The sequence below is a fragment of the Bacillus rossius genome, chromosome 1 (assembly GCF_032445375.1).
Source record: "Bacillus rossius redtenbacheri isolate Brsri chromosome 1, Brsri_v3, whole genome shotgun sequence".
In the NCBI taxonomy this organism is placed as follows: domain Eukaryota; kingdom Metazoa; phylum Arthropoda; class Insecta; order Phasmatodea; family Bacillidae; genus Bacillus; species Bacillus rossius.
The window spans coordinates 255,485,220-255,507,694 of NC_086330.1; the positions used below are offsets into that span (position 1 = coordinate 255,485,220).

At 37.9% G+C, this 22,475-nt stretch overlaps 1 protein-coding gene across 3 annotated transcripts in view; it reads right to left on the reverse strand.

Moving 5' to 3' along the window:
• The window catches only part of LOC134527491 (serine/threonine-protein phosphatase 4 regulatory subunit 3), a 269,007-nt gene that overhangs the window by 17,797 nt on the left and 228,735 nt on the right, over positions 1-22,475 (reverse strand). For all 3 annotated transcript variants that reach the window (XM_063360215.1, XM_063360213.1, XM_063360214.1), the window contains exon 17: positions 2,617-2,759. In XM_063360215.1, coding sequence (XP_063216285.1) covers positions 2,617-2,759 — 143 coding nt within the window. The remainder of the gene's footprint in view (positions 1-2,616; positions 2,760-22,475) is intronic.

Below are 22,475 nucleotides of genomic sequence, written 5' to 3' on the forward strand. Positions count from 1 at the left end.
TTTTAGTGGCCTGGGAATTCTGCGGGTTTCCCGAGGCCGCAGCGCAGTGGCGCAAATAAACGCCGCCTTTCTGGATTTTTCGGGTGTCGGGTCGGCTCCACGAGAGTTCCGAGCGAAGAGCGGAGCAGCGGAGATAGTCTCCCCCTCAGGAAGTGATACTGGTGATACCCGTGCGATCCTCGAGAGGTGAAGAGGGAAAGTGGCCCTTGCTGAGCAATTCGGATCTATCAGGAGGCAATACCTGCGAGTGAAGGCCTGGCAATCCAGTCGAGTGCGACAAGCAATAATTAGGGTCTGTACTGTGGCATGGTGTGGTGTGAAGGAAGCGGTTATGGATGAACAGAAGAGCTAGCCACTGCCTAGCAAAGCTTCAGTGAAAAGTGTTAATGTTTCAATGACCAATGTAAGACTAATTGTGGACAGAGATCTTGGGTGCATTAATTAAATTTTATAGTGTAGACATTAGTAATAAATACAACTGAACTAATCAACCAATTAACCAAATGAACCCACATTATACTCATAACAATATTTTATTTAACTGTGAATTACCACAGCTCTTTTGTTTACAGCAGTGAAGCACTATTAACCTCTTGGTTACAAAAGACCGAAATCAATGTAATATTAGAAAGATTATAAATAAAATACATTGGGAAATTGCTGAGGAAGCATATCCAACAAATTCTTATTTTTCAAATAAAATATTTAATGCAATACCACCACAACTAAAAGAATTTTCTCCAATAGCGTATATGATTTTCCGCGACAATGTTTTTCTCCTCAAATTACGTGTATGAGAGAGAGAGAGAGAGAGAGAGAGAGAGAGAGAGAGAGTGTGTGTGTGTGTGTGGAGATAATTCCCCCAGATGTAAAAATAAACATCGCCGGGAAGAATTCCGGGGGAAAGGGAAGCAGTTACTTAATTGCTTGTAGATGGCGGCTGCTTATTATTCATTAGAAAAAAAATCAAAGAATGTTATTTCTTAAGTTTATACCTGAATGATTTCTACTATATCCATACAAATTTTCCTTCACCGTGTTTTGAAAATAACTAATCAAATAAAAACCACTGGGCGACACAGTATTGTGCACTGTTTATAGACAGGTGTAAATTCTTAGCTTTTTGCTGATAGTTTTAATATATTGTTTACTCTTCCTGGTAAAAATTAAGTACGCAGATGATGTGGTTACGTCTGACCAACCACATCATATCAGTCTTTTTCTGTATTAGTTTCCTCACAATTTACATCACAAAATGCAGTGTAAAATAAAAATACTCAAAATGCATAACCCTAAATTTCAGGAATTTTTGTCTAATTGGGGAAAAAAACCTTTGTGATCCCAAAAATAAAAAAAAATCTTAGCGATATTAAAATTTATCCTGAATTTTAGGATCCCGCACAGCCCTATTATTTTTACAAAAATATCCAATTTTCCCAAGTCTAAAAGTTTGCTGAAGCAGGTGCCAAAAATGTCTCAACTTACATATCTTGAACAGAGTATTGTAAAATATTTTTTCTCTCTCCAATGTCTGTGTGCTTGTGTGCAAGGCGTCGGTGGCGTTACTGAGCCTCCTTTTTTTTGTTATGTAGGGGGAGAAGATACTTACCCGAGCTGTCACAAAAAATTCCTGGTCAGGAAGGAGGGGGGGGAGGGAGAGTTGTGCTAGGAGGGGTGAGGGTGACCAAGCATGAGCATCTGGTCCCTACACCGAAAATCATGCTGACAGTTCTAATCCATTTATAACGACAAGACTGGTTCTCTTTGCTGTAAAAAATGCAGCTAGCCCGACACCGTGGATGTTATTTATGGCCCCAAACATTAGTGTTAAATTCTGCTTTAAAAATATTCAGTTCTAAGAAAAAATCTTTGGTATCTTTAAAGTTTTTTCATTTTTTCCGAAGATGAAAATTAGTCTCCAATTCTACTCTGACTTTTCGAAGCTTCGCACACTTCTAAAAATTACTTGTGTAATTAGTGATGGGCAATATGGAGAAAAACCATTACCTATACAAGCATAAATACATCTCTTTAACAGATCCGGTAACTGATACAAAACTGAACCAATACTTTTTATAAACAACCACAGTGTAAGTCTCCAGAAATTCAATATTTTTACGTAATAAGAGAATGATTTATTTTAAGGATTTTTGGTGGATGAAAAAAAATATTTTACTGAATCAAATTTGTGCACAGCAAAATATACATTATGCCTTCAATTAATTAATAAACATAACATTCAAGTACAGCCTTAAATTACAGAAAAATTGGAGTAGAAGATGTCTATGGAAATGTAACATGGTACACAGATAATATGGGTGACACCTGCATGTATGAAATTATTAATATTGTACTTTTTACATGGGTATCAGTTTTTTAAGCATGGTTGTAAAATATATATTGTAAATACAGAAAATTGTAAATATCTGCAGATAAAAATACTAATGACAATTACATTGAAACATCATTATAAATAGTATAATTTTTGAAATTTTTCTTTATAAAATATACAATTAGCAGAAAACAAATAATTAACAGCTAATCCCAAAGTCTTCAAACTGCCACTTAATTGTTTGTTGTATTAGACACAGGAGAACACGGTGCATGACGTCTCACCTTCTTGAAGAGGGTGGCAGACTTGTCTCCAGGGGTGGGGCTGGTCGGGCCGCCTGTGGGGTTGTTGTTTAGCAGGTTGCCCGGCTTGCCACCACTCAGCAGCTTCGCACCACTGACATCTGTCTTCTTGTCGATTATCTTACCTGCAAACATCCGGCACCCTCCTTCAGCAAGCTGTCACACAATAATTACTACCAAATGAAACGGTTATGCACATTCAGCAAATGAAGAGCCGCAATATAAAAACATTTACAGTAAATTGAGTATTTGACACACCACCCAAGATATATAAAATAATAAAACTCTAAGTCTGTGAATGGCCAAAAACACGGTGATATTTACAGTACAAACTTGAAGTTACATCTACCACTTAGTAGTTTAATTACATTTGCAAGTCCATGACAGTTGCTATGTACTTTGTAATACACGACTTAAACCATGTCATGCTTAAAGCACAAACTACACCAGAACTCCGGTTTTAACGAAGCAGCAATTTTACGAATACATTCTCAGGAAACGTCTAAAAAATGAAATTTTAACACCAAAATATTAATAATCAGAAAAAATTTGAAACAAACTCAATGAAAGATTATAAACAAGTTTCTTTTTTTTTTAAGCACAGCATATATTTAGTGTGGGTTTCAATTATAGTTGGACAGATTCATACAATTTTGCAGATATGCAGACTCACAGCTTTCGAACTGATATGGGTGAAATTACATTTTGGTTAAAACATATTAAAAAATTTCCTAAAATACCCAAAATGTCTCATTCTTAGAAAAACATGCAATGCAAATGCACATGTATTTTAGTTTTAGTAGTTTAAGTAAGTAGTAGTAATTAAAAAAAAAAAAGATAACCTAAGATGAACAGAATGGGATTTCTTTTTTTAGACCAGCAGTAATATAAATACAACAACAACTCAACAATTAACATAGCCAGACATCAGCTCATTATAGAAAACATTGAGCTAAACTAGCACAAATTACAGAATTCAATGATTTTTATTAAGAAAACATTCTTAATTTTTCAACGAATGTCTTCTAGTGCCATAAAAAATTCCACATGTGTTGAAAAGGTTCTAGATGTAATGCTAGTAGCAGGTACAAACAGGTACTTTGCAGCAGAAAGACATTATTTCTGTTGTACAGAAATTACTTATTTGCATTAACTTCTCTAAAAATTAAACCCGCAATTGTATAATTGTGTTTAGTCTAGTCACAAAACAAACGTTCTCCTTCTTTAGTTTAAAAATGGAAAATAACCTCCTTTTTTTAAACTAGTATTTTTAGCGTGTTTCATTTGTTTGTTGCTGAACTGTTAGTTGCTTAATGAAACATGAATTTAAAATGTGCAGGACTACGAGACTTGCTACATGTTTACAGTTTAAGAACGGCAATTCTAATACTAAATTAACGCGTGCTGTGGAGAAAATTCACAGTACCAAAAATTTATATGGAATGTTTTTCCTGCTGTCACTTTGCACGGGAAACAGTAAAACTAATTTACATTATGTAAAGCCTATTTTATCACGTTAATATTTTTAAATTTAATTTTGAAAACATGACGTAAGTTAGACAAAAAAATTTTCTGTCACAATAATACGAACATTTCTTTGCAGTTTAAGCAGTTTAGTGGCAGCCATGTTGTAAATAAATTGAGTTTTTTGTTCCTATCTAACTTTACCGCAAAAGTGATATATTTATTTATGATCTATTAAATTCAAGAACTTTATTCACAGGATGTTGAAGCTTCATATGTACGGCTGGCACACGTAGCTAAGAAATGATGAAAGTTCAGAGTACTACGAAAAGTGAAAAGGGTACTTGTGGATTTTTAGGTTATGGCAGACACTTTTATTTTTCAGTAATATCGGCCGAAAATTAACAAGCGTACTGTAAATTGGGAGAAATGCTGATTCAATCAAATATTGGCAAAATTGGCTTCCACCGATACAATTGGCACAGGTCTAGTTTTAATTCTCTAATTAATGTTCCTTTAAGAAAAAAAAAAGGATATTCCCTTAAAAATGTGGCGGCATCATGGCATATAGCTTAACCCTCCCTCATTTCTCTCAAAACATCTTGTCCTTCCATCATTCCCTCCCCTTGTACAACCTTCAGTATGAAAAAATGTCAACTTTAGGGCTGTGCAAATATCAGCTTTATAGTTCAAATCAAATAATTAGAATCCTATTTTTTATCTCACCACATTACAATGTAACATATACATATTTACTTAGTGATACAATCTATGTAGAATTAGAGAACATTTTTAGCATTCAAAAATTAAAGTTTTTTTTTTTCAATTTTTTAATTATTTATATTTAAATAATAAGTCTTTCACGTCACTACATATCAGCTAATAAAACTTTTGTGGAGAAACACAAGCTGCTCTACATTTTCAGGGAGTAGAGACCCTTCTACAAGTCACCATGTTGCCAGCTAGTGTGGCAGGTATAAGTATTTTTTGCCACCCACTGTATATGTGCTTGGGTAAAGGAGGTAGATGCAGTGTTCTCAACTACTTGAAGCAAATATATTAAGGACTTATGGACTATTACTGTTGAAAATCGGTACCAAATAAGGGACCAAAGTCGAAAATAGGGACTATTATGGGACAAAAAAAAATCCCCAACCAACAGGCTGGATAAGCAGAATTCAACATATTGTGGAAACACTATAGATAAAGACTTCTAGTATTCCTCTGACGTACTACACTGAGTACCGCTGAAGAGGAAAATATAAAGAACTAGTACTTTGAAAATATAGCACATTTCCACATGAAGTTAAAATAATAAATAAAAATAATAAAAAAAAAAAAAACCTCACTCTCACACACCACTGCACAATACAAAACTTTGTTCATAATGTGGTAGATGCTAAAGCTACAAATGTGACTATGGTACACACATTTCTGGGTCTATGGAAGTTAAGTTTGAAAACAAGGAAAAACTAAGATAAAATATGTAGATTTTATAAATCTAAGATTACTTTCCTTCTTGTTCAACTGTTTAACTTATTAAAGTTTACAGTCTGAATTTCAGAATTCATCTCAGATATGTGATAAATATTCTTTATTTTCTGTGACATAACTAAAAGATAAATTGTTGAATTCTGCCTGGATAGAGTATATAGCCATGTTTTATGATTTTATTACCAAGTATCAAAAGCATTTATTACACTGAACTAAAATATACAATTTTTAAACACCAAAATAGATTTTATCAATTAATTTATTGCACTTTTATTTTTAACCAACAACATTAGCAAACAAAATTTTTTCCAATCAGTTTAAAAGACTTCATTTTGTCACTGAATGAAAAAAAGGAATGTACACATACAATATACAGTAAGTCCTCGGTTTACGTCGGGGTTACGTTCCTGAAAACTGCGACGTAAATAGAAACGACGCAAAATGAGCCATGTTTCATGCCACCGGCCGACCACGGGCATACAGACGTGACAACGGGCAATTTTATCAGCAAATGACAACCGACAGCGTGGGAAACAAGTCCAACTAGTACTTCTCAGCTTTATAGAATGGTTATTTAACCAGCTGCTTTATTACCTTTATTGATTGAAATATAAAAACAGATATATAGTCGTTTGGAAGACATCTTATGAAGAAAAAATCATAAATTGCAGTGAGCTGATACTGTAGGCCTACTACAAACGCATTTAATCACGATAAAGTTAACAACGGCACGTTTAAAACTCCGGCCAACTCAATGATATCATAGCGACTGAAGTCGTGCATTCGTTACTGAGTAACGGGTGCGGCATCTAGTAACGAGTAACGAAACGTTACACACGAATGCATTTCGTTACTCGCATTTTTCGTATGTTTTACGCATGCGCGCGCTTATTCGTTACAAAGAACGATGTTTGTTTATTAAGAAAAGTATAATTTGGAAATTCGTCGTCCAAGTTTTTTACTGTTTATTAAAGGTATTGTGTGTGTAGACGAAGTTTGAGATTGGAATAGAAACAACGTAAGAAAGTATTTTTTACAAATTATAAATATGTATGTTTTTGTTTTTTATTATCGCGTATTTTCACGTTTTTTTGTTCTTATCTTAAAAGAGATATTATAATAAAGCTGCTCTAATGAGATTTTAGTTTCTTGGTTAACAAAAGCTGTTAATTATCAAATACTTTCAATTGTTTATATTCGATTTATTATTATTTACGCGACGTCATACTGTACGCGTACGAAATACGACTCGATTCGTTGCTGTTACATAACATAGCATGTTATGCGGTATTAGAAGTAACGAGTAACGATACGAAAGTAACGAGTACTAATTGTTATAGTAACGAATACATACTGGTACACTTTTTTTAGTTACTTTTACACCTCCACTGAAGTGCCAAGGAGTTGAACGAAAAGGGGTAGGAGAAAATGCTGTGTCGTTGCGGCAAGTAGATAACACTTCTACGTGCGAGATACGTGGGTGGCCGAGCGGGCGGGCTGGTAGTATTGCATCACCGCGCGGAGAGCAGCGGAGAGCAGGAAGCGTCCCTCATGATGTATGATAAGATAAGGCGGTGAATGTGTAGCTTACGCTACATAGCATAAATTAACTACCGAAGGAAACAAAGAATTATAAACGAATTATATACGTTTTTTTGGTTAAAATAAAGATTTACGGTCATTGTAAACGACGTTATTGTGAATCGGTGACAACTTAAATTGAAACATGAGTACTCAAACATTAGCGACGTTAATCCGAAACGACGTAAATCGGTACGACGTAAATAGAGGACTTACTGTAGTTATAAAGTAACATTTAACAAAAACATGTACACCAAGCCAGCAATTTCACACTGGACTGCAACTGAAAGTGCTTTTTACTATTTCATTAGGCTTTTGGTGTTTTTGGTTGGAAAAATCTTGTAATCATTGTATCTTTCCTTTTACCAACTTTGTCCACCAAACAGACAACTTCCTTTTCCTTTTCTTTTTGTTCAAAGAGAGCTAATTCTAGCATCTATCATAGACTGAGCTAATTTTGCTTCCATTATGTTATCTTTCGCAAGTGCTTTTTTAAGTCTAACATTCATCAAGCAATTTAAGTGCAATTGTATCTTGTTCACCTACATCCTTCTTTACTACGCTAGGAGTGTGAGTATTGGCGTGTATCTGGTCGTTCACTGTGCATTATAAAACAGAAAAACTGTTATAGCTTGTTAGGCTTTAGGAGGCTTTGCTATTGGTATGTGGCCCAATTTGTCCATGAGACCTATACAAGTTTCTTTCTCTTTGCCACCACGTTCTGAACTCAACTAATCACACAGCTGACAAGCAGTGTTTCTACCCTTTGATCTCCAGAAAACTATCAACTTTAACACCTGTGTTGTGTGATTTTTAGGGACACGTATTTATCCATATCAGTATGCAGATAGTTTTTATCTATTTTTAATGACCTTGACGAACTCTCTTCTCCCTAAAATATATTAGCTGAAATGTGGGTGTTAGTAATGGTTCTAAATTACTGTGTTAAATTCAGATTTACTGTAGCAGTCTTCTCAAAATTTACACGGCCTGATGTAGTGAGAAAATCTGTACAGAAGTAACCCTAAAATAATACGAAAATCCTGTGCAAATTTTGTAAGCTCCCGACAAGGAAAACCTCAGTGATTGAAAAATTTTTCCCCATTTTTTGATCCTACACAGCCCTAAACCTAAATGACTGAATATTAATGTTTTCGAAGTATTATTTGAAATAAAATCAAACACAAATAATAAATTACTTTCCCCAACCACGGACAAAAGTCAGAACACCACGAAGTATTGTATAGTCCATTCCTGGTAAAATGAATATTTTTTAGACCCACGCGCCATTAAATTCTTTGCAAGTTATTATGGCATCAGACACATTTAAAAAAAAAAAGACTAGGTACACTTTGTTCATTAGTCACACAGCATCATTTCTGCTGGAAAACCACAAACTTCAAAATTTCTTAGATGGAAAATTTTTAGCAGGGCCATAAACATATTTATTTTACCGCCATTGAACCATACTCACCTTTCCCTCCGTATTCCAACATTTCTGGTGCATGACACATAACAACCAACCACAACCGTGTGCAGCATGAGGGAGAGAAAGAAAAAAAAAAGTAGCGACTCCCCCCCCCCCCCCCCCCCCTTTTGGGTAATCACCTGCAATTATCTTGTTGCATTTCTCACATCCAATAAGGAGATTCGCAGTAAAAAACGCTCAAAAATGGTATAAATGATGCAGTTTGTAGAGAAGATGAGCAGTTTTTCAACCAAGTTAATTTTCATCTTGCTATACAAACAAGTAATTTCCGATAGCTTTAAAAAATTCACGGGTTTTTCTTCTCGCACTAAAATATACAAAGTGTTTACACAAATGTGTATGTCATTTCAGCACAGTGTATTTTTAATGGTGAGATGCTAAAGTTAACTTATAAAGCTAAGGGGAAGCTCCTAAGTATTCCAACACTCATACCATTTATAAAATTTATAATGTTAAAAAGTTTACTTAACGTACATTTTTCTTTACAATCGCTGTTATTCAATATATGTAGATTGTTCAAATAGGATTGCATGGAAAACAAAATTTAATTGTTCTAGAACAAAGCGCTACACTTTAGTGCTGGCTAACGCTGTGTACTCGATATATTGAAGATACATAACATCCTCAGTTATGTGTTTGTTGGCACCCTTGTCTTGGGGAAAAAAAAAATCCATCCATTCCTTGCCATTCTAGTATATTTTCAGTTGAAGGTAAGAAGTCCTACAATATTTTAATTTGCAGACTATTCCACAAGGGAAATATATCTATACTAATATTATAAAGCTGAAGAGTTTGTTTGTTTGAACGCGCTAATATCAGGAATCACTGGTCCGATAGGAAAAATTCTTTCAGTGTTGGATAGTACATTTATCGAGGAAGGCTATAGGCTATATTATAATATCAATAACATTAGGGATCCTTACTAAAAGTCCAATTTAGAATCAAATGCGTTGGAGGGGGTTAGATACAACATGCAGTACACGTACGAAGTGTGTGTTGACAATGCCGCAGGCGCATAGAAGTTTATTTCCTATTGCCTATTAACATTGTTGCCACGCACTAGATTCCTTATCATTCTTAATTTTCCCATACAAGAAAAAAACACCCGTGTGATATTAACAACGAAGCAATCAGTACCCTCATAAGAGTTCAATTAGTATTTAAATACTTTTTATCAGTTTAAATCGCATACCTAAACTATTGTTTTTTTCCTCTCTCTGTGTTTAATTTGTTTTTTTATTGCCCCTTTTTTCAAGTATATATATTTTACAGACTTGAAACTTTACAGTAATGTTCCTTATGTTACGCAGGGTGACATTTTCCGAAAATTAGATCCCATGGGTGGTTAAAACCAGGCAACAGTGGGTACTTTGTCTGCATGAGAACAGGATTTTGCATTGTTCATGCCTTCTGCGTCTCCATGGCAAAGGGCATCGCGCGGCAGTGGCGTACCCACAAGGAGGGGCATGTATAATGAGCGGCGCAAGAGTGATCTGCCTGTAGACTGCCGTAGCGAAGTACGGGTACATCAGTTGTACGATGCGTGCACGAGTCGGGAAACCATCGGTGCTATTCATTTTCTCTCCGGTACATTATACAGCATTGTAATAAATTTTCACTGAATTTTTTTTTATTTACCATTACTTTAAATGGGAGATGTGGCTTAATTTTTTTCCATTAGTATAGCCGTGCGAAACCGGGTCGGGCAGCTAGTATATGATAAAGAAATAAATTTATTTTATTTGTACGTAGGAATCACAAAATTACAAATTTTCAAGTGGTGAAGGAATTGGAAACAAGTATTCCCACATATCATCATGAATCATGAGATAATGTTACAGAAATGTGGCAATGTATCATTGAAGACAAATAAAATAGAAGCTGGATGCATGCTGAAGTTTAAAAAATTTACAGCATCGGTGTACACGTCTGGTTTTAACATTAAATTTTTTTTACATAGAATGATGAGTCCATTTGGTAAAAAGTTCAAACACTGACAATTGCTACATTGATATTTCCTGCTTATAACATTTTTCTGTTGATGTTTTTTCCTTATGTCTCCTTGAAAAACATTATAAAATATTTCTACTGTATTGACAAATATTAATTTAATATATTTTTTAAAAATAATATACTATCTTCATAAATAAATACAATGTATAAATAAAAACAACACTGAACTCTCCTTTTATAAAAAAAAAATTAAAGAAAAACCTAAAAATTAAACCATAAAATCTAATGATTTTTTTAAACTGGCTATTTGTGTCCTGTCCTCCATTACACATGTGCAAGGACAACCCTCATATGTACAGACCACTTACCGATCGCCCTTCCCTTCCACAACCGAACCTGGTGAACCCTACCTCTTCGTACCTGCTGGCATGGTCGTTTTGCCAAGCTAGTTCTGCGGGCTACGACTGGAATTAGGGTCCCCACACACTGGCGCGGTAGCGATACTGACACTGCACTATATCGCTCATGTGCAAACACCAAGGTGGCAGATGCGAACCGTACAAAGCGATACAGTAATGTGAAACATGGTGGCTTCTACAGAGCACGTGATCGTTCATCGAAGGCGGTGCATTTGGTTGACTATTCATGCAGCATTCGTACCATCACTGCAATACCGCACAAAAGAAGTGGTAGTACCGCTCTAGTATGAGCACCTTCATATACCACTATGAAAGTCATCTCACTGTACCTTACTACACCTCAGTATATGGGTGTCATTTGCTCACCAGCAGGTCGCTATTGAGCCTGGCTAAAAACTAAGGTGATGTCATTTAGTAAGTTTTGCGTGTGATATTGAGTGCCTTTCTCTCTCACCCTCTCATGCCGAAATTATGTCCTAATCTTTAACTTCTTTTTACATTAATTTTGATAGGGTTCTTTTCACTAACCAGCTTTGAGCTTTGTTACCACTGCTTCACGGCATGGGGTACGTCCCACTGCTGGGTAACTGCGGTTGTCTACGCTAGTGGTATAAATACTTTAATAAGACCTTGTTCTAAACTCACATAAGTAATTCAATATAATAACTTCTAAACTTCATTAACTAACTCAAAAAGACATGTATTAAGTTTTTGAAAAATATTCACGGACATCAGTGCTAAAATTGGAGTATGTTGATACAGCAAGGTACAAATTATGCCAAGATTGAAATAAAATCTTACCGAAAGCTATATCATTTTGATTTTGAAATTCTATAATTCCCTCTAAATTATGCTTAAAAGATTGGGACCATAGAAAAGTGACACTGAACAATAAAACTAACTTGGTACAGTTCAAAACAAAATGACAATATCCTTTGCAATGATATTTAAATTTACCTACAAAATCAAAACCAGTATCCTAATTTATTTTGTACCTGTCTTTACTACACCAATCCCTCACTTAGCACGACTAATGCATTTCTAAAAATGTTTGTGTTATCCAAAATTGTGTATTCTGAAGCATTGGTCTTCATAAATAGCAAGGCTAATTAACTTAATGTGTTCCAAAATGTGTAGGAAAATATTCTTTACCTAATATAAATGCGTAAAATAACACTCAATGGTAAATATGTCACACCATTTATCTTTATAAGCCTACCATCGAATATATGACAAATATAACACCGTGTAATGGGAGATAGATATCATCAGTCGACTGGTTGACTTCCCGCCCGGGCGTTACCTTCCACTCACGTCGCTTACCTTTTCACCAACTTTCCAAACCATCCTTTACTGGCAGTGAAACCGATATAACTGTCCGGATATTTACATTTTAATTTTTCAAAAATTAAAGTACTTATTCATGTTATCACAGCTTGGTTCACATTAATCCTGTCAGGCCCTTGATTATTTTTCTTTGCACAATTCATTTAACAACCTTTTCCATGTGAATTATTTGTTAATTTCTGTTCCGGTATCTAATGTCAAATATATTCCCAATAGTACAACTAACAGCATCAGACTTATAGAGTCCTTATTTTGTACAATTGTGCGCACAGTTGACTTGCTTGAAACTAAAGTGCGACTAACATAAGTATGTCCTTCATTACATTCTGCACACCGTAATACTTCTAGTTTTGTCTCAAATACTTAAACACGATGGATTATGCTTTTACTTGGAAGCCATGATTCCACTATGATACCAACTGCAGGTGCTTGTGCATGTAATTACTGGCAGACAAATGGGCAGACGTTGCTTGTGTTTGTACGTGCTGGCTAGACTGAAGTTCATCACAGCCCGGTCTGAGGCCGGGCGACAACGGTATGGCATGGCGGTATACGCGCGGATGTAAAAATATTAATTCGTTTACACTCCATAGTCGAAACTGAACTTGCCATAACTGATGTTTGTACAACAGCCGATGGTGTAGTCAGACCTGCGCAGGCATCTCTTCCTCCCTCGTATGGCTAACTATGCCACGGTACAACTGTTTTTGACCGAGTTGAAGCAGACTTCGTGGCATCATGACCGTCTTTTTTTTTTGCCTATGGTGATTTTGTACTAACTGAAATTAACAGAAGTGCTATTCAAGACTGGGGCAGTAAAATTAACATCGCTCTAAACAAATTCGTGCAATCTGAAGATGAGCTAAGTGATGGATTGGTGTATATCATAACCATAACCTATATAATATATTACAATGATTATAGCACAATATTTACAACATATTGTTACGACTATTTAAAATAATAAATAATCGTCGTCGTGGGAGAACTACTGGGTTCGTAAATGGATAGCCCAAACAAAGATTTTACTACAGAGTTTTATTGATTGCCAATATTTAGATCACTACAAATAATCTTCAAAAAATGCCTAGTAATCAAATACACTTAAAAAATGTTTATTCCCCAGTCACTCGGTTTTTACACACCGCACACCTTGCTGGGCCGCACCTTTGGCGCAACTCTCGCCGCAGCACCCCTCGTTGACCTCCGTCGCCGCACTCCGCCACTGCCGTCGCACTTCCCTTCGCCGAGGCTTCGCTTGGAACTTTGCTCGGGACTCTCGCCGCACCCGCGGCCTCTCGCCACCCAATTATTGCCGAGAACTCAACTCCACTCGCCGAGGAACTCCGACACTCCCGCGACACTATCGTCTGGACTATCGCCCCGAAACTCCGCCACATCCGCGGCACTATCGCCCGGATCAACTCCACTCCTAACTCAACTCAACTCAACTGCTTCTCGGAGGCCGGCATCCTGGCTTATATTGGCCCAGGCGCCACTTCTAGAAGTCGCGAGCGTGGCTGGGGCCAGTCGCGTCATTCCGCACCAACCAGATGACAGAATTTTCGAGATGCGTCGGTAGCTCGCGGAACTCCCCAGCTGAAAGGTGTCAGATAACGCCACAAAGGCAGAGCGTTGCTAGGGGAGCGGAGGGAAGGAGGGGGGAAGCGACGACCCTTGTAATCTACCAGGCGTGCGGTGGCCACGTGACGTCAGTGGCAGTGTGGGGCCGCCAGCCAGCTCCGAACCTGCACGCGCCGCGGCCCTGCTCACGTTCATAACAATATTTATTTTATGGAGTCAGTAAAGGCATAAATATCTCAGCTAGTAAGATCAAAGAGCTAACAAAATAATGAGACTCCTATCAACTATGGTATCCCCTAGGTGTTTACTGAGATAGTAACACATAAAGATCTTGTGTAAAATAGTGGCAAGATAAAAATATATAGAAAATAAGAATTCAAATGTAATAATTCACACATTTACTATAAGAATTTGAGGTCAGGATGCTAATAGTTGACAAATACATAAACATTTTCATACATGAATTATCCTTTACATACCTTTTGATTTATAGATAATGGAGTATTAAACTTACAAATACAGTATGTATTCATCTGTTTTATCATACAAATGTGAGCTCGACTTGAAAGTGTTCTCTAGACGATGGTTCCAGAAATGCAGTAGTTGGTTTGGTCGTAGTTTTCTGACCAGAAGTGACGATTAATCGTAGTAAAATAATCACCAATCTTATATCAGTCTTACACAGTACAACTGAAGTTCATAGAGTTTCCTTAGTGGCTCTTGATATAACTATCCACTATAAATTTAAAATAGTCCATTCTAAAAATATTTCTTGTCAATACAGCAATGATGGATATCATAATTGAAAGCAATTCAATTCCGTCGGTCGATTCGAAATAATTTAATATGAAGGATCCCTCAGCACATCACTCTGATTAGAATTTTCACTTCAACGTGTAGCTGCACAATAATTATATAAAATCAAGGTAATATTCGAAAATCATGGCTTTTTAGAATGGAAAGAAAAAAATTGGACATAGAACTATACATGTCCTTATATTTACTCCGACAGGATGGTTTCGTTATTCTTACTAGTTTGTGAAAAATTAATTTGTTATATCTTACATTGCTGTTCATAGTTTACCCGCAAATATATGTTTTTCATATACTTGAGACGTTCCTGAATTAACCCTGAAAGAAAGGTTTCTTAATTCCTACTGGTTTGTGAAAAAATAACAGTTTACAGCCTACATTACAATAAGTATGTATTCACGTAATCACAGACATTTTTACCCACGTGAATTTGAATTTTTTTTTTTAGAACTTTAGTCAATGTAGATGTATTAATGAAATTTGTTTAAATAACTACTGTATTGCAATTGTAAGGAATTTTTAATTCTTATATTTCATGTTTGTTGTTTTATTAGAATAAGTAATTGTATTATGAACTGTTTTGTTTTTACATTGCATTTAAAGTACCTACATACTATTTTGAGTCACGTTGTAATGGACGAATCTAATGGAAGGCAATAATTTGAATAGAATTGTTAACGTCGTTAATTTTCTGTGAGGAATAAGTGCCGTGCACTGAAGTAGCTGAAACAATGAATTTTGCAGTCTTTCCAAGGAACTCTTTGATTACAGCCATCATATATTCTGTGTTTTATATGGCTGGTGTTTCATGTATCCCAGTTTATCCTTTGATCCTGATGGTATGATCTGTTGGCTTGATCATGTGCTACATGATGCTTGCTTTTTTATTCAGTATGCTGGAAGAATCAGCACATGAAAGAAATTGCAAAATAATTAAGAATTATCATTGTAGGTTGAAAAAATTCCTTTTTATTCAACACAATATTAATAAATTATTATATGGCAATTTTTTTTTTTAATGTACACGATCTTCCGACGTACTGAACTAAAACAGCAACATGTACCACAGGATCAAGCCAAAAGGATCATGCTATCAGGATCTTTCTACATACTGAAATAAAACAGCAGTATCATGTACCACAGGATCAAGCATATAGGCTCCAAGGATAAACTTCAATATATGAAACGGAAGAATTAGTGTTATTATTAATTTTCCATAGTTAGCTACAGTTGTGCTAAACAAAGAAATACACGATCACGAGTAAACAATGAATGGCAGCGGCAGAACGAAAACACAGGTAGTGTAATGTAATCTATAAACTGTTATTTTCCACGAACCAGTAGGAATTAAGAAACCATCCTTTCAGGGTAAATGTAGGAACGTGTGTAGTGTGTGAAAACCATTTTTCAGAATTTTTTTTTCTTTCCTTTCTAAAAAGCTGCGATGTCAGAGTATTACCAAAATAAATATTCAACATGACGATCTAAATAACAATTCTTCATTAATGCGTACTATTGACAACTTTTCTACTTTCAATTATAGAGACTTATTATCACACCAGTTTCAGATGATAGTTGAAAATTTACTATTAATGTTCTAAAATGGAACCAATTCCCACTTTTAAACATGCAATTATGATTTATAAATAAAATAAAAAAGTCACTTTTTAAAACAAAGGATTTCAAAACAAATTAATGGCCTGAAAATATACACATTAAATTATAGAGAAAACATATAGCAATGGAATAACATAAATTTTGTTAATGAAAATAATATTATTCTATGGAACAAGTTAATTTAAATTACATATCATAGATTTTAAAACTTTACTTTATAGTGATACTGCTTGTAGTGTTAAGTATTCAAGAGGACAGGATATAGATTGGCAGGCCTGCGAGGACAGTTATGGCGGCGGGCCCGGCACTTGGACAAGAGGGTTTATGTGATCTTGGAAATATGCGTACCAATACCGACATAACATGGTGGCAGCGGTATTTCCTACGCCGGTATTAATCGTAGTGTTTTCCGCAGTGTTAATCTTCGGGCCGACATGGTAGTCGGCGTGTGCGGATCATTCAAGTGCCAGTAAAACCGGGACCCACGCATCGTGTTTTGGAGGTGTACAACATGGCAACTTCGGCGCAATTTCACATTGTTCCGCCAGAAAATTTTGATTTTCGTGCGCTGGCGGACTGGCCAAAATGGATCAAACGTTTTGAACGTTTTCGGGTGGCGTCGGAACTTTGCAATAAGTCGGAAGACAGCCAAGTCAACATGTTGTTGTATTGCATGGGTTCCGAGGCGGACGAAATGCTAGAATCATTTGCATTGTCTGCGGAAGATATCAAGAAGTACAGTGTAGTGAAGTCACGGTTTGATAAGTTTTTCACGGTAAAGAAAAACATAATCTATGAACGGGCAAAATTTTTTAAGCGGCGTCAACAGAGTGGTGAGCCGGCCGATGTATTTATAAACGATGTTTTTAAGATGGCCGAATCTTGCAACTTACGGGATCTTAAGGACGAGCTCGTAACGACGGTATTGGTGATAGGTGTTGCGGATGATAAGCTGTCGGAGTCGCTCCAGATGGACCAAGATCTAACGTCAGCACGAGCTGTCACACGGATTCGACAAGCGGAACTGGTACGAAATCAGCAAACCCTTGTTCGGGCACAGGATGCCATGGTCGAAACAGTCCAACACAGCAAAAGCCAACCCGATTTTAAGCGGCGTTACAGATGGAATAAGGAGACAGCGCAACAAGAGAAAGCAGGTACAAGTAATGTAAGTGGTTCCAGTCCCAACATAACCACTAAATGTTCCAAATGTGGAGGCAAACCGAATCATCATTGGTCTAAGTGCCCAGCTAACAAAGCAAAATGCTATCGCTGTGGACAAGTAGGGCATTATGGTAGGTGCTGTGCTCATGGGGAAGTGCAAGAGTTGGAAAGTGAACACAGTCTATGTCATGCATCTTCACAGCAGTCACCATCAGGTCCATGGGAGTATTACTTGGGAGAAGTGGCACTGGAAATATGCTCACAACCATGGTATGTGAAAGTGAAGTTATTTGGGACAGAGCTTTCATTCAAGGTTGATACAGGGGCCGATGTAACGGTAATTGGAGAGCATGTCTGTCGGGATCTAAAGGTAACAATGGGTTCGACGAACAAGAAATTGTTTGGGGCAGGAAAAAATAGCATTGATGTGGTGGGTACTACAATGGCAACACTGTCCTATGGAAATCAGGAAGTGACACAAGAAATTTTTGTGGTCAAAGAGCAAATGGTACCGTTACTGGGCCGTCCTGCAATCAAGGCGCTCGATATTATGTCTGTTAAGAAGGCAGAGGAGGTGACAGAGTCAAAACCCTGTTGTGTTGACAAATTCTTGCCACTCTTTGAGGGTCTTGGCCAGTTTCGACGGGAGTACAACATTCAGCTGCAGGAAGGGGCTAAGCCATATGCTGTCATAGCACCACGACGTGTTCCGTTTCCCTTAAGAAACAAGGTAAAAGAAGAACTTGACAGAATGGTTCACGAGGGTGTGATAACTTCAGTTGAGGAACCAACCGAATGGTGTGCACCTATGGTCGTGGTACCCAAAAAGGATGGTTCGGTAAGGATTTGTGTCGATTTTACTCAGTTGAATAGATTTATACTCAGAGAGAGGCTACAGTTACCGTCTGTGGAAGAGTCGCTAGCGCAACTGCAAGATGCCAAGTGGTTTTCAGTTTTGGATGCGTCCAGTGGGTTCTGGCAGATCCCGTTGTCACCAGCTAGTGCGCCATACACAACTTTTATCACACCATTTGGGCGGTTTTATTTCAATCGGCTGCCATTTGGGATAAAATCAGGCCTGGAGCACTACCAGCGACAAATGCAGCATCTGGTGTGGGGGATGCCAGGTGTGGTGAACCAGGCAGATGACATTCTTGTTTGTGGCCGCACAGCAGAAGAACATGACCAACGGTTGGAAGCGGTACTAGGTAAATTAGTGGCGCATGGTGTTACCCTTAACAAGGCTAAATGTCGGTTTCGAGTGAAGACTGTGAAGTTCCTAGGTCATGTCATATCAGAAGGTACGGTGGGGCCTGATGCGGACAAGACCAAAGCTGTTAGTGACATGCCAGAACCGACTAATGTGACAGAAGTAAGAAGATTTTTGGGCATGGTGACGTATTTAATGAAGTTCATTCCCAACCTTGCGGAAAAAACTCAGCCACTTCGAGTCTTGTTATGTCAAGATACAGATTGGGTGTGGGACGCACCACAGCGGCAGGCAGTGAGGAACCTGAAGGAGGAAATAGCCCAGCTCTCCAGGTTAGCTCTTTATCAACAGGGGGCACAAGTGAGAGTTTTGGCAGATGCATCTTCCTTTGGCTTAGGAAGCGTATTGGAGCAATATCAACAAGGTGCATGGAAACCAGTGTCATTTGCATCTCGAAGTCTGAGTGAGGCAGAATCACGATACGCTCAAGTGGAAAAGGAGGCATTGGCACTTACCTGGTCCTGCGAGAAGTTCAGAAATTATGTGTTGGGCACACGGTTCATAATATTGACTGACCACAAACCGTTAGTGCAACTGCTGACTTCTACACCACTGACTGAGTTAACAGCGAGGCTGCAGAGGATGAGGATGCGTCTTATGTGTTATGACTACACTATTGAACATGTTGCAGGGAAAACGTTCTTTGTTCCAGATGCATTGTCAAGAGCTCCTGTGGATCAGCCAGGTGAGGGGACCTCTGACATTGTGGAAGAAGAGTTGTTTGTGGAAGCAGTCGTACGGGAAACACCATTTTCAGACGTTGCACTTCAAACCATCACAGAAGCACAGGACAGAGATGATGAATGCCAGGTTCTGAAGGATAATATATTGCAAGGCTTTAGTAGCAAACACTCCCACTTCTGGCAGTACAGAGGACAGTTAACATATAGTAGAGGACTTATTATGAAAGGCTCACGCATATTTATCCCCAGACATTTACGTTCAGACATGCTCAGTAAAATACATGAAGGCCACATGGGGGTAGTTAAGTGTAGGCGTCGGGCACAGGAGTCCGTATGGTGGCCAAGTATCACTACAGATATCAAGAGTATGGTCGAAAACTGTCAACAGTGTTTACAACAGAGGACCCAGCGAGCTGAGCCATTACAGCCTTCGGCACTGCCAGGTGGCCCATGGATGCTGGTCGGAATGGACATCTTTGAATTAGCCCGTGCACACTATCTTGTGTTACAGGATTATTTTTCAAGGTACCTGGAAGTAGTGCGATTAGATCAGCTGACGGCAGAGGCAGTAATTGCACGTGTGAAGAACATATTTGCTCGCCATGGGATACCTCAAACTGTGCGTACAGACGGGGGTACCCAGTTTACAGCCAAAGAATTCCAACAGTTCGCAAAGGAATATGGGTTTAGGCACATTACATCGAGCCCAAAGTATGCGCAATCAAATGGCGAAGCAGAGAGTGCAGTTAAAATAGCAAAGAAGATTTTGTCCAAAACAACTGATCCAAATTTAGGGTTGCTCGCTTATAGGGCCACTCCATTGGAATCCGGCTTTTCACCATCGGAACTATTGTTTGGGAGAAAGCTACGGACCACATTACCCCATACCGTGGCGTCCCTACAACCACAGTGGAACCCATGCATTCTGAAAGAATTTCGGAAAAGGGATCAGCACATCAAAGAGAGATCAAAACGCAACTATGATACAAGGCATGGTGTGTATGAGTTGAATCCATTACAGCCAGGGGTGACCGTGTGGATTACCGACCTTGCCAGATATGGCAAGGTACTACAGCCCGCAGACCAGTTCAGATCATATTTAGTCGAAACGGGGGTCCGCAATGTGCGCCCGAATAGGAAACACTTGATCGAAGTACGGCAGCCCGATGAGCAGATCCGAGGACATGGGCGTGGGCCATACCAGGCATCAACAACAGGGTCAGGAGTGACACATGCAGTAAAAGAGAAGCGACTAACTCCCCGAACAGCAGAGGAAGCAGATGGGGCTGATAAGCATAAGTCATCTTCTCCTCGGAAGTCACCAACGCAGGGCTCACCACAAGAGGACCTTCAAGGGCCGGGATCTCCACAAGAAGACTTTCGAGGGTTCACAGAGGAAGAAATACAAGGGTCAGAGAGGAGTAAGGGGATTTGCAAGACCAGGAGTGGAAGACAAGTGGTTAGACCAAAACGGCTGGAGCTGTAGAGGTGTAGTGCAATAGTGCAGGTCGTACAGTAGTGAAAACAGTGTGGGCACAAAACAGTATAAAGAAAGGGAGATGTAGTGTTAAGTATTCAAGAGGACAGGATATAGATTGGCAGGCCTGCGAGGACAGTTATGGCGGCGGGCCCGGCACTTGGACAAGAGGGTTTATGTGATCTTGGAAATATGCGTACGAATACCGACATAACACTGCTCATATCTCAGTCTCTGCCCCACATATGACTTTTATTTCTGTTACACATAGGTATTCCCTGTTGAGTTAATATACACAAGTACCAAGTATTTGGGGGCTACCACGTTGCCAAATGTAAACACTATTAGGTAGGTAACGCTATCTAGGAAGGTAAGGTCATTCTTCCTTGGCTTTCCATTGTTCGAAGACTTCATAACATCTGCATTTACTCTTGTTATTTCCCTGGGATATATTCATAGGAATGAGCCGCTAGGCCAGTAACAATGTTAATTTGGCCTTTGGATGGAAGAATACAAAATATGATAAAGAAGAGAGTAAGCAGAGCTTTCAAAAGTATTACGATAAACCATAATTGTTTTTTGAAACATAAAAAAATTGAAAATTTATAAAATATGAGGACTAAATAATCAATAGTTTGAAAGACTTGTTTACTACAAATATGAAAAGTAAAAAGATATTCTATGTGGGCCTGGCCAAATAATATTTTACATTAGTAACCAATAAGTAATGAAGTTTCTTGCAAGTCTTAAACACACTTATCTCAATAACTTGTCAGACCTATGATGCTGCTTTTAAAAATGTACAGCTCAATTCATTAACTTTAAACATCATAAACACTTAATGCTATATGCATGTCCCCCCAAAGATTGTTTAGTAGTTTGAATGGTTCTGTTACTTTGTAAAGAAACAAACAGTTTTGTAAAGAGAAAAAAAATTAATGGTCATAACTGAAAAATGGATATGTTTGGATATGTTTTTGTCACTGACTCACCGAAAAACATACCATGGAAAACACAGAAGTATTCATTGATTTTTTTATCCATGGTTTTTACACATTTCAGGAAATAATGTTTATAATAATAATTCTCTTTGCATAGTTTCCTTGTAACCTATTTAACCTACTGTACAATGCACATGAGATTCTCTTTTATATGGTTTTTACCACCTCCACATCATCAAAACACTTCCCTTTTAGATTTTTCTTCATTCTCTGGAAAATGAAAAAGTCGCACACGGCTAGGTCTGGCGAATATGGAGGTGGGGAACGACAGACCAACCCTGAGAGGCCAACTAGCAGTTCACTTGTAAGTCAGTGTGTGCAGGGGCATTGTTGTGATGAAGGAACCAGTCACATGATCACCAAAGTTCTGGGCGTTTCCTCCGCACATCCTCTCGCAAACGTCTTCAAACTTCCAAATAAAAGTGCTGGTTAGCAGTCTGGCCAGGGGGAACAAATTCCCTGTGCACAATTCCACAAACATAAAA